The following is an 18,910-nucleotide window of genomic DNA, read 5'->3' as shown; positions in this document are numbered from 1 at the left end:
CATTTGTGTGGTTGTGACACTGTTACACATGATGATGTGTTTGGTTTACTGAAAATATAAATTAAATGAGTATTTCAATGGAGATTTTCAGTTAACATTTATGTAAAATTTTGCATAAGGCGTTGTCATTAAAGCAGTAAGCATTTCAAAAGAAAGCTATACATACCTCTCCAAGCTTTTCTAACTTGATATAGGTTTCCATTTTTCCAAATCCAATTTCTGACTGCAATGAAAAGAAATGGAAAAATTGATCACTTAAACTGAACACTTTATTTACACATCATTTAATCAGCAAGCTAAACTTTGTTTCAGAAAAATACCCGATAGTGCTTGACCAAACACTGCTCAATTCTCTTATTTTAAAAATGATTTAGCATATTATGATACTAATTGCGTCCCAGCATCCATGTTAGCCAGTCTACTGTGTACCCTGGAAGTACTAAGTACAGAGTTACACTTAGACCAAAACCTCACTTCACCCTACCTCCTACTTGGTCTTCTCCACTCTTCTGATATGATTACTACTCATGAGGTGGTTATAGCTTAAAGCACAGAAGTAATCTCAAACTATTCCACCCTTTCTCTTGCCTAGCATAACCACGTGCTGCTGCCTCTTTCAAAATAAGTAGTTATTTGCTACATTCAAGATCCCAGCTCCAGGTTTTCTCTCCCACTCGCACCTCTCAATGCTTTTCAGTCTAAATCTCTGCCAGTAAAATCCCTCAACATCATTCCTCCACCAGCTCCATCTTTGTCTCAACAATTCAGGTTTCATAGCTCGTAACTTCAAGTTTTCATGCATTCTACTTGGATCCATTCACCTTCTCTTTTTCGTCACCAACTTAGCTCTGCAACGCAAGCCAGGAGGGTGTGCCTGCCTATATAACACCCTTCTCTGAAGACTGTAAGATCATTCTGTTTTCCTGTGCAAATCTGCTGCTACTCTCATGTTTAACATGGCTATCTCTTACATTTCATGTAAGACCACCATCAATTACACCAAAGCTTTATATTGTTCTCACAGTGTAAAGAATGCTGAAAAGCAGACATGTAAAACACATCAATTTTTAAACCAATTTACAAAGTGCATATAGCTCGTACCCTATCAACCCCCAAAATCCATAGGCTTCATGGGGTTTTGCTTTACTGACAATTGAACATACGCTAAGACAAAAAAGCCAGGTTTTCTCCCTAGCAGCACCTCCTCCTTCCACTTCCAAATATAGCTCTCCACTTACTCTTTCTAAGGAACAATACTTTGACCCTGGACTGGCTTCAGTACCTATGTCCAGAACACATTGATTTGCTCCTAAAATTCTGACGGATATTAAAGTTGTGTATTATTTCATCGTAACACACTGTAACATAAATACTGCTAACTGCATTAAGATTTGACAACAATATAATACGAAGGTACACTACGAAAACTTGGATTAATACTTAATTTTTAGAATGTGCATAAAAATACATCTGAAGCAAGTGTAAGATTTTGCCTGTAAACACATTTGACACATCTAAAGAGAAAAAATGGGCACATAATTACATTAATGTAGTATTAATTCTGCTTTATTAAATTAGTGTTAGAATTGAAATGTTTTAAAACTGCATAAAGATACTTCAGTATCAAGCATATTTAGGAGTTTGTTGAAGCCAAGCTGTTTGTCACAAAATACAAGCACAGTTGGTATTTGACAACCCATATAACATACCACTGATACAGGCACAATGTTAGCAAAATAAATATTACGCTTCCAAAGTGCATTTTGACCTACTTAAACATATCTTGAAGTGAGTATTAGATGGTATTAGAATTAAAAAGATAGGCTGCTTAGCTTACAGGAGAAACTAAAGGGGAACTTACAGCCATTGGCCTTGTTATTGCCAGACAGTCTGGAATACAACTTAAATGTCTGATTTCTAAAGAAACCTCAATGTTGTTCACCAAGACTAATAAACTTACCTTCTTTAGACCATAAAACCATAGAATATTTCCTACATACAGAGAACAGATGTTCTTCAAGATCTGCCTTTTTCCATGTGTTTAATTTTGTAATCACATGTTGGTTGCCTACCACTCATAAGAAAAGCTAACTTTTACATTCCTCAAACTAAGATCAATTGCATTTTTCCTTCAAAATAATTTCTGAAAGATTTAATTTTTTTCTGCAACACATATCTGTCCATCTTGACTTACACAGAAACACTGATGCACTGCATTTATGACCTCTTAGTTCCGATGGCTGGTGCATAAGCGTTACACCTAGGCTACTGTGCATGCAATACTGTACATGTATACACAAAATACAATTACTGTGAAATACAAGAAAAAAAGATTAACTTTTAAAGAAAAACACCAGACCTAAAGTATAACAAGTCCTCACTTGATACCTTTTCCTTTTATCCCGACTAAGCTGTGAAGAGACACGCCTTTGAAGCAGAGCACAATATTCACATACTGCGATTAACAGTCTGCTAGCAAGCTTTAAATGACAATCTCAGAATAATGAAGTCTGAATTTCATTTTTTTTAAAGGTTAGTTTGAAATCATGACAGGACAATGCAGCACATGCATGCCTGCATACCACAGGACCGCTGGAAGGTTTCATTTTGGACTTTCAAGCCCTGAAAGTATTTTTATAAAAGGCAAAACAGAACATCCTTGTGTCAGGAAGCCGATGCCATACACACACCACATTCATTAGAGGGCACTGTTTTTCTGTCTGTCTTCTAGAAGGTAAAGAACAGAGAACTTCAACTGCTCTCAAGGCTCACCATTAGATGAGCAAGGGGATTTAGATATACAGGAAAATCCCCCCAGCCCCCAAACACTATATTCCAACACTGAAAAGGTTCTATTGAAAAGGTACTTCACCAGCATCAGAAAAGAGAAGGTTTGGGGAAATCTATTCCTCAGTTCAATGCTACATCAGTAATTAAGTGGTTAATGAGGTGCAAAATTCTGGCACAAATATTTAAGCTTGCTACTTTATTATCACTTTCAATACTTTGATCCAATCTTTTCTTCTTTTAATACTGTTCTTGTAAAAGGCGACATGCAGGTCAGAGCTTTGGCCTGGGCTCACTAAATTATATTTTTTCAGGGGAAAGATACATGATGAAACTCAACCATTGCATTGTTACAGACATTATTAATTCACAAAGAACAGAATAAGGATATTTCACAGTTAATAAAACTAATTCACTTTCACTACACAGAGTTTCATATTTATTTTTTCAGCAAATAAGCCATTAAATCAAGAAAACAAAGAACAACGCAGATTTCATAAATCTACCCAGTTTTCTCTGTAAAGAATTTCTTGCCAATGAATTTGCTCAGAAAGTCAGTAATGGTCTAGCAATTCTTTAAGACCTCGATTAACAATAAGAAAGCTGATACATCAAATTACAATTGAAATGTAGCAATTTTTGTAAAAATAAGACAATAATGGGGGGTTTTTTGACTATTGCAGGGATGTGCATATTTTATACGAGTATCCAAGGTGTAATGCATTTATACTCTAATTACAGTACAGGAATCCTCACTCTGCCATCTCCACAGAAAAGACCTATTCTTTAAAATAACCCAATAATCTAAAAAGGTATATGTGAATTTATTCATTCGTTCTCTTAGGAATTCACATATGCTTTAAAAAAACCCTATCATCTCAACCGCAATTTTGAGAAAAAAAATTTGTTATGAAATACAAAAAGAACAGTGGGGAGGATCTGCCTTCATATTATGCTGCTTTAGGCCCTTCATATCCTATGAGAGCCCCAGTCTTGACCTAAGACTAGGTGGCCTGTTTGCTCAAACAGATCATGCCTGCTCCAAAAAGCAAAAGCATTTACGTATGCACTTTGGGAGCTGAGTTTAGGCACCAATCTCAACGGGTCAAGACCTTCACTGAGAAATGACAGGGCCAAGTCCACAGAAGAAAAATGAAAGAAAGGTGAAATTCTTCGATCGATTTTTGACAGGTATACACTGAAGTTCAGGACATAAAAACCAAGATGTCAATGAAGCTGAATCATACCTCTGGTATACAGTCATCTGCATCAAATGGAATCTGAAGACCCGAGAGGTTGGTTTAGCAAGGCAGATTACACTTACTAGTGATGCTCTACGAGAACGTCGACTCATTGGCTGATCAAACGGCGGGCTATTAATCTGCAACTTTTCAAGATAGCCATCAGGTATCCTGATGTCAGCAGGCAGGGACAAGCGCTTGTTCAAATCCTGCAGTAAATAATGTTAAAAAGAGAAATGTCAAATATAACCCAGAATATCCTAAAACATCTTTTGACACCTGTACTGTTGTTTTTACAGTGTTACTATTTAAAACTGAAGTATTTATATGAATGAAACTCAAGTAATCTCACAGAAATTGTTTTAAAAGCTTATTCTTTTCTAGTAATACTTCAAATTGCTTAGATAACAGGTTTAAAAAACCCAGTGCTTTACAAACTCATTACTCTAACAAGAGGAATGAAATATTAAACTGTAGTTAATTACATTATGGATAAATGTATTGAGTTTACTTGAATACTTATACATACCTGAAATACCAGAAACTGAGAATTCCGAAGCTGGTAAATACATTTCTTTTCATATAGTAATTACATTAGAATAACAAGACATCTCCACGATTCAAAATATATCACCCTTTCTTTCTCTGACTGCTAAAAGTCAGTTTCTACTTTATTACTCTTGCAAAACAGAATAACTTCATGATTAGAGCTAGGCTATTACAAATTTTAATGTATTTTTCTATTTCAAACTCTTTACTACAGTATCTTTAGAAAACCAAAGTGCCATTATTTAAAAACAGTTTCCCCTACATCAGATTCTGGTTTTCACCAGTAAGTTTTTCCAACAACAACATGTATTATTTCTAAGACAAGAGGGAAACAAAATTACTTCACCTTTCAGCAAATGTGGAAAAAAAAAAAAAAATTTGAGGGGGGTGAGACTGCACATTCTCGTAATTTTTTTTATTTTTAGTTTGGTTTTAATCTCAAACATGCCAACAAATGAAAAGTGGCCAGTCACCACCACAGAGATAAAAGGGCAACATATCCTGACTCACAAAAAAATGGGAAGCAATTTCCAAAACAGCAGTAATTGTTTTTCAGCAAAGGCAGTTTATCCAAGAAAAGAAAATCACGCTCGCCATCAAACTATACAATCCACACCCACAGATTCTACTCTGAAGTCAGGACATCTCTGGAACAACCACTGTTTCGCAGTTTTCTCCCGCAGAAGAGGGGAGCTCCAGATTTCTGCTGGTGGCCCTCAAATTTAATCAGTAGTGACCGGAGGGCAAGTAAGCTCTTCTTGATGTTACCCTATTCTATCTTAGCTATCACCCCCAGCTTTGAATTCTGGGCATCCCGAGTTAACCTCAACGCTGGCAGCTACATCCCCATTTGGTTCCCCTCAGGCTTGGCCATGTGTTTCTACTCGTGTCTTTGCAGCAGCTTTGAACTATTTCAGCATGCTAAATCATCAAGAAACTATCTCAGGCGAAGTGCATAGCTTCCTGCCAGCTTTGTGCTCCGAACAGGTTCAGTGTAAGGTCAGACAAGCTCACAGCCTGAACACAGGGCAAGAGAGGCAGCAGAGCAAGCCCGGGAAGGCGGCAGCTAAATTGGCTTAGGCTGACAAAGAACTGGATCATCAGACTTTTCAGGACTTGAGATCTTGGTGAACAAAATGCTAAGCTTTCAGTGTTGATAGTGTATTTGAACCACCTATATGCATGATCTGTACACGCACCTGGAAGAACAGCTGAGCAAAAAAATATCACTTAGAAATATATATTAAAAAGATCAATGTAATTCGGCAATTAGTTGAGTTTCAGGTAGGACTGAAGTGCTAATATACATCCCCCAGATGATTGATCTACATATGCTATTCACTACGGCCACTGAAGACAGGCAGACATTTTTGGAGAGAAGCCAAGCAAGCTTTAACTCCTGGCAGCTGAGCCTCCTGTTTTCCTTTCGTTCCTCACAGCTCCTTAGGTACAGAGCACAAAGTCTGTTAGCTTCTACTTTACTGACCAACATCAGCTTCTTTGCATAACTGGAAAACTCAGTGTCTGTATCTCTCATTTTGTACAGAATTTTAAATTGTCTTTAAACAAAAGAGGTACTGTTCACATAATGGCAGCTTTGACCAACATTTTGAAGTTCAATTAAAAGAAAACAAAAGGATGCCTCAGTTTTGGCACTTCCAATTTCTTTACTAATTTTCAGCTTTGGTATTTCAGATTTTTCAAAACATTGACAATTTTAAAACTGCCTGTGTGGTTTTTGGGAGAGTGGAGGAACTAATTAATTACAACAGGAGCTAGCAGTAAACCCTACAGTAAACCAGTATTTTCCACTAAAGAATTTTCCTTCTTTTTGACACGCTCTGCTAATGCCATTTTTGTAATAGGCAACTCAAATTCAGTGAAGTTGAAGTAATCTGAAAAATGAAATGTCTCTCCCCTACTGAAGAAGGCTTCAGATTATTAAAAATACAGATAAATTCACCCTATCATTTATTGCATTATTCAGAAAATTCAGGTAGCTCATCAAATAGATGAGCACAAAGGAAAGAGCTCCATGTTGCTTTAAAGAAAGCAGCTAGATCATCTCCCTGCAGCAGGAAGCCATGGAACTGCTGGAACAAGTCAGGGACGGCAGGAAGAGCACCCGCATCAAGCCTCTACTCCATCCCATTGTAATCCCAGATCAACAGTGAGGCAATATCCTGATTTTCCTTCTTCTATTCCTCAAGAACATAAAATAAAGCAGAAATCTGACAAATGCCAAGATGGCAGAAGAAAAGAGCACTGGGCTGAGGTTTTCAATATAACTTCCTGAAAGCAGCAGGTATCATCATTACCGTATATACCCTGTGGCAAAATAGCTTTCTCCTACTCCTATCTATTAACTCTATGGCATTGAAACGTGCTGCAGTGCTCTTTTCTTACTGTCCCATAGTGCTTGTTTCACAGCAAGTATTTTAACAGAGTCTGCTTACAGGTATACTGAAATCACGGACCACAACTCAAAGGCCTCATGAAATACTGAGGCAATTCTATCCCAGAGCTCTCCATGTTCTCTCCTCCTACAGCACTCATCCTGAGGGCAGCCAAAGTGGTGCTTCACGCCTAGCTCCACAGCCTTGAAGTGGTGTTACCAAGCATACAAAGTTGATGGGTATGTAGGAAGAAGGAAGCAAAGGCAGCCTTTAAGCTGTGATGGCAATTTGAAAACTATGCCAGCAATTGTGCACAGCACCTCCCATCAATAAACACGTACCTTTTCAAAAGGAGAGGAAGAGAAAACAAGTCTAAGATGCTTTACAGCTACTAAGGATCCATTATTTTGGAGTCCAGCTACTGTAAAAACTGGAGATAACAATATTTTAGAAAATATTATATTGGGAGATAGTTTTAATTCCCCTTCCTTCATTCTCAAAATCTCTGCCTATGCCATTTCTGCAACAGGCACTTGCAAACCCCCGCATGACTGACTTCAGAGATCCACGTAACATCCTCAGTTCTAAACTAACTCTTTTTACACCGCACCCCCCACCCCCCCAATGTGTATTTAGTGCTGGAAGCCTAAGTTTTTGTCATGTTATAACTAAAATCAAAACATTGTCCATTCTTCTTAACTTCTCAGAGCTGGAGAAAGTTTCTTGTCTGAGAGGAAAACATAATGATTTCATGGAAACTGCAGCAGGTGCTTTATAGATTTTTCCTCCTAACAATCCACACTACTACTCTACTTGCAATACTCATGCATATTTGGCTGTGTTGAAATGTCAGCCAACCCAAGACTTTTTTTAAAATCATATATTTAAATTGTTACCTACCAGTCAGAAGCTTTTATGGCAACAACATTTGGAAGATTATATATAAAGTGACATATATAAAGTCATCTTTGTCTCATAATTATCCTTTACCTAAGTCCTAAAATAGGCAAAATTAAAGAAAATAATTTAGACTGCAAACCCAAACACCTGAAAGACAGAATTTACTACGTTTTGCTTGCCTGTATTTAATTCCTCCCAGTTTTCACAACACTTGAAGCAACCACCTCTGGGGAAAAGAAAGCAATCATAATTAAATGCTATACAGCAACACGATTCATTAGACATGCATGAGAGAAATAAGCACAGTGTTTCCTAGCGCCTAAATCGAGAAACCGAAAGCTTAAATGACCTGAGTTTGATACAGTTGAAAAACCCAGTTCATTTAACTGAGATTATGTTAAAAAGAAAAGCAAGAACCCTACCATACACCAACCAATTCTGAGCCCTGAGTATTCAAGATGGGGCAGTCTGCTCACACTCAGGCAACCTGTTCAGCTCTCGGCAGAAAGAGATTTATTTCCCCACGGTAGGCTGGGCTGACCCTGGCGAACAGGCAAGCCCACACCCAGCTCAGCTTGCTCCCTGCTCCCGCGGGATGCAGAGAAGATGGAAGGACTTGTGGGTAAAGGTAATGACAGTTTAATAAGGAAAACAAAAGCTGTGTGCCCAAGCAGAGTGGAAAATGGAACTGATTCACTGCTTCCCGTTGGCAGGCAGGCGACCAGTCGCTTCCTGGGAAGCTGGGTCCTGGTGCGCCCGGTGGAGGCTTGGGAAGTGGAAGACAAACACCATACCCACAGTCGTCCCCCTTCCTCCTCCTTCCCCCCAGCTTTTATCGCCGAGCACCAGGTCAGATGGTACAGAACAGCCCTTCGGCCAGTTTGAATTGGCTATTGAGCCTGGGGAAAACGTTTACGGAGAGGCCGACCTTAGCGTATGAAGCCCAGAGCTGCCTGTTTGAGGCAATCGCCATCTCCTCTCCCTCATGCTGCTAGTGCAGACATCCCATTGCAATATTGCTTGCTGCCGCTTCAGCAGCAGCAAAACCTGCTCTTCTGAACCCCACGGCTTGCTGCTCTTTCAGCATGATGCAGGATGGAGAGCAAGCAACAGTAGGAAACAGTGATTTAGAAAAAATTCTAATTCTCTTAAACCTCTGTGGAATTCTGTGAAATAATGAAAATGACACTTTCTGGACAGGGGACTTTGTTCACACTAATTTCAATGACCAACTGAATCTAATGATGTGTCAGCACTTCTCAGGGAAAAAAAAAAAAAAAAAAAAAAAAAAAGGAAAAAACCTCAACCCAAGGAAAACAACTAAAACCAAGAAATCTTTTATAATGCAAATTATTAGCAGGCTGTTACAAGACCCTGATACAATGCTGTTTAAAGGAATAAGGAAGCATGTAAAATTAATGGCAGGACAATTTTTCCTATGCTCTTTAATTTTTGATACTTAAGATTTTGAGTTCGTCAACACTACAGAGTTAAATGTCCATTTTTAACACTAATTAATTTTGCATCCCTTTATGAAACTTTAAAAAATGAAACAAAAATTTAGAAGGTTGTAAATCACAAGAACTCCCTATGTTATCTTACCCTTTTTTAAACATAACAGGTGTAGAAGTGGTGTACACAGACCTTGAACTATGCAGAGGGAATCTGGGTGCATTCCTTTGTAACTCTTAACAAGCAAAGGTTTACTGGAATGCAAAACCTTAGCTTTCAGGGACAACAAAGTACTTCAGGTTAAAACAAACTATCTTTTAGAAAATTAAAATGATAGCATTTGCTTGTACGTTACTTGAGATTTATTTTTCCAAACGAAGTCTAACTTATGAAAAAGCTCTTGTCAATTCATGACGTTTTCACATTTGAGTCTTTTTACAGCTATGCTTATGGCCAACTTGCAACAAAATATATCAGTGTTCCGTGAACGCGGTACTGTTAAATGCTCAAATGCCTACAGTTAACTTTATGTTGCTTAATGAGCTATTTTTTGATCCAGTTCCAGAATATATTCTGGAGAACATATTCAAGCACCATTTGCTTTGCTAGGGTAACCAGAACGCTTGTGGCATCTCCCTCCTCCTTCTACAACTTAAACCCACATTTTTTATCCTCATGTGCAATGCTTATTCTCAGTCTTCCTTTATTACTGGTATTACTGGCAGAGAAATGCATACTATTTATATAATTTGCCTGAAATGAGAATCACATTTGTCCTACTCTGCTTGATGGCAGATAAACATTTAAGAACTTGTGACACTAATATTACTCTGTTTTCTATAGAGATAAACTACCCCAAGTGGTGCTTATCTTTACTATCTATTTCTAATGCTAGCTACAGCAAATGCTCTGAGAAGAGCTTTGTCAAGCCTTTTTTTTCCCCATCTGCCTAGCATCCAACCACGTTGCTGTAACTTGATGTGGATGTTCTGACTATGGAAGCCTGGGAACAAAAAAAGGAGGCAGGTGCTTCAACTCAAATCTTGTAGGTCCTGTGAGCTGAGTAATTTGACACTACTACACAAACAATTCTTCCAAGTAAAAAAAAAAAAAAACAAACCACCTCCTGCTTTTCACACATACTTGGGAGTAAAAACCAAAAATCCCAACATTTTTGATTTCTTGACTTATGGTCCCCTTTTGGATGGCCCAAAATACTGTTGCAAATACATGCTTCTTGACTTGCCACCCATAGTAAACCATTCACACAGGAGTTTAATACTACCATTTTGTTACCACATTGTTTTTCACATTTGACTCTCAAACAACTCTATTCCTTTGACACCTTGCCACCAACTCTCCATAATACAAACTTACCAGCTATTCCTCTTTCTAATTGCTTGACTTGGCCCACGTAATAATCTTTAGTGCCACAGCGTGACACTTTTCATAAAGGCTTATTCCTGGTCAACAGATCAATTTTCACTTCTTTTACACACTGTCAAAAAAGTACATTTTTCCACAGAATGAGGCAATTCTTATTTGTGAAAGCAACATGGTTAACTTTTCATGCTTTAAATCAGATATTAAAATCAACAACTTCTCTTTTTCCTTAACTCACCACTTATTTTTTGCCAAGATGCACTGCATACTTCAGTAAATTTCACTGAAGTGAAATAAAGACGATTCTAATGGGATGCAGAATGTTTAAAATCTGCATGTTAAAACTGCTCTAAAAAGATGCAATTTGAAATATTCATACTTTTTAGTCTGTCTTCTAATGCCTCAAGTCATTATGTCTTTGACTTATATCGCACATTTAGAAAATAAACACTACTATTTTTCACAAAACAGAATAACAATATCCAAAAATAAAAAAATAAATAACCAGAAAAAGTGTCCCAGGGAAGGATTTATTGAGGTCTTCCTAAGTCCAATTCTTACTATGCTACAAGAAGCATAAAAAGTGAGACTACTTTTATTTTTATCCTTTAACAAATGTGCCAATTTGCAGACTGTTTCTTTCTCGCAGTAGCAAGAAATCTTTCTCAAATCTATTGGGCTACAAATGCCATTGATCTTTCAACTGACAGGCTGTTTCAGGCTACTCCTGCACTCAGCTGCAGCAAGAGAAGAAATATACAGGCTTCTGCTAGTGAAGTAGTAGTAGGCAAAAAAAAGGGCAATCCTGTAGTACCAAACAACTTGTCAGAAAAACTGGAAAGGAAAACCACGACAGCATCAGCCTCAGTTCACTATTCCTTGAATGTTTCATTTAGCTAATCTAGCAGACAACTACCTCCAATGTTCCCATCGTTTTTTGGAGGAGAATGGGCTCCAAGCTAACAATGCAGGGATGTGGTGGAAGAAAGTAAACTGGCAGAAAATCACCCCTTCAAAACAAAGTGAGCAATTATCTGCTGATGCAAGTTTAGGAGCCAAGAGGAGAAGGAAGCTGGCTCTGTCAGGAGCGGGTAGTCAGAAGACGACACAAACTACATTGCCAAGCTGCATCGTCATATACTAATCCTTACTGCTTTGGTTCCTCAGTTTATTGGTCAATTAGATTTCCAGACCAACTTAAGGTATGTACTTACTACACGGCACCGGAGAACGAGCTCTCCACCTCTCCCTGAAATTTTAGTTTATCTTTTAAGAGTTAATACTGTTAAAATCCATCAATAAAATTTTACAACAGCCTCACAAAGAAAAAGAATTGTTCTAAGTCTACAGACATCGGTCTGACACCACAAACAATCCCCTATAGATCAACTGAAAACACTTCGCTCTCTTGTGTAAGCATCGGTCTGAATTAGCCTTCTCACAAGTTTTAGCGAGCACCAGCAAGACATGTCAGCTGCAACCACAAGCTGTTCACTAATAAGTCACAGTGCTTTTGTTCACTGGAGAATGCTTCATGAGATCTAAAATGCTACATCATATAACCCTCTATGCAACACAGTTCAACTTCATGACATGCTTACTGTAAAAAAAAAAAAAATTCCACTTTTTATAGTATTCTTTCCTTGCATATTTTAAATAAAAATGTATATTATGTGCTACTTCATGATACACAAAGCAAACAAATTAATTGAAAAGCATTTGCTTATGTCAATGAAAATTTAAAGATCCTAATATACAGTCTTATATAGATGTACTTATTGTACCATTTTAGTATCAAATACCATGTGGAGGTTTTTCTGAAGGTTGCATTACCAAATTTCAGTGCATTTTTGTCAAATGACAGAGTTAGCATAGTTGAAGCCAACTGGATCCTCTACAGAATTATGACATACAACTAGACTGCTAGAGGCAAAAGCAAACAGTAAAAAAACCTACCCCCAAATCAGAGAATATACTTATAGAGAATTTTGTTGTTTAATTACGGCTGTGTAGACCTCCAAGGTCTTGAAGCAAAACACCAGCATACACATCCATCAAAAGAAATCTATAGCACCTTGCAGAATGGTATTTTAACACCTTTATAAATGTCTCGATTACTGTAACCAAAAAGAATATTTTAATAGCTGGGATGAGTTATCTATACTGGTTTTCCTTATAGGTCTATAAAACGATCATCATGCCCCCACTCAACTGACAGGTGTTAAGTACATTTTCATTGTGATGCAGAAAGCGCGTATTTTTCTGCCTTCTACAGAATCGTTTACACCTGAATACTACATTTTTCCTTTATACTTGAGTACGGTTGCTGTTATTATTATTTTACTGAAAAAATTACATCACAGCTAATCAATCACTATCGTGTTAAATTTGAGGAAAGGGTCATCAAAGAACATTTTCTTCTGTTAGAAGCAATAATGAAAACATAATCTTAAGACTCATCTACAAAGGATCACTCCCTACCTCTCACTTCACAAATCCATGCTGGGTTTTGGCCAGTCTATCGAAATGCAACACAATTTAACAAAGCATCAGTTTTGAGCACTGAATCAGGTTGCTTTTTATATTTGCAATAGAAATTACTCAAAATATGGAATTTATTCTTCAATTAAATCAAGAGGGTTTTTTTCCAATACACTAATCAAATCCAGTATGCAAAGTATTTTCAGGGGTTTTATCATCAGATGGAGTCCACAGGCTATTTCAGACCCACAAAAAATACCAATGACCACAGATATTGCATGTTCTCTGCCCCCTCCCCAGCATAACAACAGTTTGTCAGATTTGATGTTGAGATGCTAGGAAAAGACAAGGAGCCAAATGCAGTCAGTGAAATACTGACATTATCAAGAATTTTATGGTTCAATCTCTATTTTGCCCTTCTGTTAAGAACAGTCACATTTTCCCAGCACAACTACTATCATCAATGAACAAAGCAAGGACTTTACTACTAGTAGCTCAAGAAAGTTATTGCCAATATCTACAGCAGCTATGGCCACTCAAATAGATGTATTTTTTTAAAAAGCACAAAAACCACAATTGCAAACAGATAGCTTTGCTTTAATTTACTTTAAAACCATGAAAAACTAATGAAATTTTAAAAGTATCTTTTCAGTAATATTTGTAATTACTGTACAATTGTACAAAAATAATTAGTATTTTTGAACCCACAAAATTAGAACGGTGGCTCAACAGGTTTGGGTGGTTTTTTTTTTTAAATGTAAGCAGTCAAAAATATGAATTCTGAACAACTTCTTCAAAATACTTTAAACAAGAAATTAATTAATATGCTGCTTAGGCTACTGACTAGCTGAATAAAAAAGATAGGTTTTTTATTTACTACTTATCTCCCAGCAGTTTTAAGGTGAAAGGCTGAAACTGTTCAGCACAAACATAGTATTCAGAAACTGTATTCCAGGAGCTTCTATTTACAGCCAATGAAACCAGAACAAATACTTGTGACATAAAATCAGTTTTGAAAAATCTGAGAAAGGAGAAGTGAAACTCAAATATGAAATATTACTTATTTGCTTTTCATCAAGTGTAAAAGTACATAGAAAACTTGTGACAAATTATGCCAGAAATTCTTCTTAGGTGGGGTTTTTTTTTGTTTGTTTTGTTATTATTTTATTGCATCTCAGAGAGCTCGTAAGGAAGTGAACTTAGAGAGTATAAGGAAGAATAAGAAACATAAAACCAATCATAAAAAATAATGTCTGATTTTGTTTGGCTAAATTAGCACCTAACAAGGTATCACTCCGTGGCATCAGCCTCAACATGAATCCTGCTGAAATCCAGGGTCTGATGGCTGTTTGACTCAGTGGTAGGTGTGGGGCAGTAAGAGGTGCTAATAAAGCAAGCTCTGCCTCATTTACTACTACATCTTCCTGATTTTTAAACGCAAGATTTCTGTATGTTTTCATTAGTTTCTGGAACAGAGTAGTAGGAGAAACTGCCCAAAAGAAAAAGGCAGCAAGAGTTTATCAGCTTACAAGAAGAATGAGGTGGAGGGGAAGGGAACTGGAAGAAATACCATGAGAAATAAACCAGAACATATCACTGCAAAAATGCAAATCTGGACCCTTAAAGCAGTTCTGTGTAATGTTAATTACTAATATGAAGCATTCACATCAACATAAAGCTGCAAGTACCAAAGCGAAAGTCCCATGAAGAAACTGGCTAATTCAAAATAAACCAACTTCTTGAATACAGCAACTGAAAGTCTGACCTTTCTGAACAGGACAGTGAGGTCAGAGTGCAGGGTATGAAACTGCACCCAAGTACTGACTCCTCATCTGCTGCATTCCAGTGATTACTAGAGATGTGTTTTGTAGATGGCTGAACACATCCAATGCAATAGCAGAATACTCTTAAACGGAACTTAAACGGAGCACCAGGTTATGAAAAAGCAAAGCCAAAAAAGCAGATATTCCATCCTTATAGGAAGGGTACTGCCTAGTGCAGTAACTTTTCTAAGGGAAGTAGCACTTGCAAGTGGAATGCAAGAACTTTAGCAAGAGGATTACAAAGGTTCTTAACAGAAGGGCAAAAAAGCGGCAATTGTTGGTAACAGGTACCTCTAAAAAATATAGCGAAAGGCATGTTAAAGTCATCTGTCTGTTATCCAAGCTGAAAAGATTTTTCTTGTTGCAGTGTCAGTTTTCTTCTTTAGAAGAAAAGAAAGTCTGCTAATCAAATAGATCTATTAGGAGGTCCATCAGTTTTGTCAAAACCATACAAGTAATTTAGGACAGGCACTTGTGTTTTTAGAAGGGAGATTTCAAAAATATCAAGCTTTGTGTAAACTTGAAAGCAGGAATTTACAAAAATAATAGCATACTTTCTAGCATAACCTTGCAAAAGGTTGAGACAGCCACCAAGCATGACTGAATGGAGAGAATACAGCAACCACTGAATATCAAAAAGAAGTCTCGATTGTATTCAGATTCAATTTTTTTCTGTCTAATACCGAAATCTTCTGGTAGGTGACCACATGCTTAGATTCTCAGAAGAGACGATCAGAAGAAAAGCTACGTTCTCAGAGAAGGAAACTAGACCAAACCCAGTAATAAGGCAGAAGGAGTTATACGGCTGCCAAGTGCAGAAGGAGGGGGGAAGGCACAACCTTTGCTCAGAGAAGGCACTGTGTAGTAATACCTGCTGGGGACCCAAGGGAGCCTCTTGAGTGGCAAGAGATGTAGGGCTGAACGCTCAGGCTGTCTTTAATACAGTGCTCCCTGCTTCCAAAAGTAATGAGAGGAGAAAATACTGTACTGCTCCTGAATGCTCGGGTCAGTACTGCCATCCAGTCTGCTGTTCAAGAATTTAAACAATTGAATGGAGCCAAGAGTGCCCTATTTGCACACACGAATGGGGACCTACGAACCACATTCTAACACAAAATCTTGGCACTGAGTCAGCCGAAACATCAATTAATTTCCTGTGATTTTCTCTGGAGAAGGTACACTTGCCTAGCTGGACCAACAGCCGATTGAGTTACTTGGGCTGTGTCAAGGCCCTCTAACCAGTCACACCCCTGGTAAAGGGTGGAGCTCACTAAAAACATACTTCTCATCTACGTTCTTTCTTTTGGAAGGTGACCAGTACAACGCACACATGACTACAGGATCACTTCATAGCCTTTGCATTTCCCTCTGTTCAGCTAAAAGCACCAACCCTGCGGCTAATCCTCCCAGGGGAGAATTATACCCTGTAGCAGTGTGGTAGGAGCCGCCTGATCTGGAACACACTCCTGTCACTAATGTGACAGTCGGATGGATAAGAACTGCTTCTCAGGATACAGTATCTGGGAAACAGGCTGGTGAACAGTGGGTTATGGCCCTCTGCCAGTTCACATGCGAAGATAGCTTACAGACCTTGGACTTCTGGGAAAGGGAAACAGATGTTTCAATTTGCACAGACTGTATCTCCCTACTTTTTATCCACCACGGTTCTTAATGAAGCATTCACTACCCAGTGCATGGGGACAGGGCCCCCAGTGAACACTTACTGCTTGAAACATGAGTTTATATTAATGCATTACTGCCCATGTCTTCTTTTCCAGAAAACCCAAGCGAAAATGCTTTAAGCTGCAACTCCATGATCTAAAGAAGTGCTTCTCATTACATGATGAAAGCACCTATGCTTAAGATACAGACATACACATAATCATTCTTGGGCTGTATCACTTCTGATGCTTGAAAAAAGTTATTCCATACATCTGTTTTGATGAACAGTGTTACAGATTTACTAAGCAATCATTAATATTAGCATGAGATTAATAGACATCTTAATTAAAACCTAACAGATGTTTGAAGCCACATTCCTTACACAATAGATGCTCGCACATAATGCCAGCATGGCTCCGGAATGAGGGGAAGGAAGGAGGTGGGGGTTAAAAAAAAAAAAAAAAACTGCTTTATGGACCATTTGTAGTCTGTGGATTACAGGCAAAATAAACTTTATCTAGGCAACACAATGAGATTCTGGTATGTTCTCTTTGTTTTCTCAGCACATGATAACAATGAACAATCATTTTAAAAAAAAAAAATCTAGTCCCACAACTGCAGTGTTGTCGAATTCAGAAGCACATGCGTATCATCTCCCTGTCTGTAACAGTCATGCTGGCCTAAATTTTATGTAATTTGGGGCAGGACGATAGATTGAAAGTTGGTATTATCCATGGCTGCTCTGTGGATGTAAAGCTTTCACCCCAACAGATTTTTCACTGTGGAGTAGGATACTCTCTCATTGCAGTATCACCAATTCATATCTAAACCACTTCATATTTAGGTTACATTGCAGTATGATGATTTCCTATCTAAACCAAGTCAGCTTAAGGTTATGAAATTTCAGCTTTCTATTGCTATGGAGATTCTGCTAAAATAAACACATTTTCTAGTTGCATCTCCATTGTCTATTTCACACTTCTCTATCTTGCCAGATATCTGTATACGAAAATTTTAAAAATATCAAGTTTTCTTTCCCAACAAAATCTTTCATATACTCTGCACAAGAGAATCTGTCTGTTCTTTGACAATGTTACATTTTTATTTGTACCTCTGAATTATTTAACTATTACAGAGAAAGCAGCTTTATTACACGATTCGTTGCAGTGGGGATGGACACTGAGAATCAAAATGTGTATTCTGATGTACAAAACATCCCAGGAATACTAATACTCAGTAATGGTGACTGGCACTTTGATTACAGTATGCATGTTTTTAGCAAGTATTTCTTAAAAATTGTTGGGGTTTTTTTCTGATGGGTCGCTAATTTTCAGAATCCTAGAGGAAGTTCAAGCTGAGCATAAAAAATTTGGTTATATACACAAAGTTCTTACGAGTAAAAGAGACTGTTCCAAGGTTTAGCTTTACCTGATTAGTTACCTTCAAACCAAATCAGGCCTTCTGTCAATTCAGCAGAGAGAAACAAACATATATAACCAAGAAATTATGTATGAAAAAACTACAAATACTGAATACTGGCCAAACTAAACACAAAAAAGGATACAGTGTGACAGGCACATTCATCTTATCATGGAGGAATGAGGAAAATAGCTTTACTGAGTTTATCCAACTTCATGTATTTAATCAAATACATTCTACAACGTATTTCAAGTGTGACTAATGACTTCAGCAAACTACAGCAAAAGCATACTATCACACACATACTAATTTACTCCAGCCTGTATGTATAGCATACAGTTATAACTCACCCTCAATGACTATAAAGGGAATATGGCCTCAGGCTACCCAATGATATCTAGAGATGACAGAACCCCACAAACCCGAAAAATAAAACTGAAATAATAGAAACTTACTTCACAACAAAGATTGTTTCCTTCTCCTTATATAATCAAATTACCACATTCGAACCATTCAGCTCCATGGCACAAATCACCGAAGGCATGCAGGCAAGATTTCATACAAGAGGAAACTTTTACTTGGTTCCCTCAAAGGCCAAGGGAGCAAGCGATCCCATTCCACAAACGGTAAAATCAGTAAAACCTGGTTTTCTATGGATGTATGTCTTGAGACTCAATTCATATGTGGATACTGTGTTTTTTAATAAAGGCTGCATCTTTCCTAGTAGTGGATGCATTAGCATCTCCCAATGCAGAGCTTTTTTCACAGAAATAGAAAATTATCATCTGAGATTTCTATCCATCTGTCAAAACTGACA

At 37.6% G+C, this 18,910-nt stretch overlaps 1 protein-coding gene across 2 annotated transcripts in view; it reads right to left on the bottom strand.

The window, feature by feature from the left end:
* Positions 1 to 18,910, bottom strand: part of CDK17 (cyclin dependent kinase 17) — a 55,182-nt gene that overhangs the window by 13,109 nt on the left and 23,163 nt on the right. For both annotated transcript variants that reach the window (XM_009948432.2, XM_009948425.2), the window contains 2 exons: positions 4,112 to 4,237; positions 167 to 223 (listed from right to left, as the gene is read on the bottom strand). In XM_009948432.2, the coding sequence (XP_009946734.1) occupies positions 167 to 223; positions 4,112 to 4,237 (183 nt within the window). The remainder of the gene's footprint in view (positions 1 to 166; positions 224 to 4,111; positions 4,238 to 18,910) is intronic.

This window comes from Leptosomus discolor, chromosome 1 (genome assembly GCF_034619465.1).
Source record: "Leptosomus discolor isolate bLepDis1 chromosome 1, bLepDis1.hap2, whole genome shotgun sequence".
Classification (NCBI taxonomy): Eukaryota; Metazoa; Chordata; class Aves; order Leptosomiformes; family Leptosomidae; genus Leptosomus; species Leptosomus discolor.
Note: the sequence above shows the minus strand (reverse complement) of the source record. Positions and strands in the feature narration are given on the sequence as shown.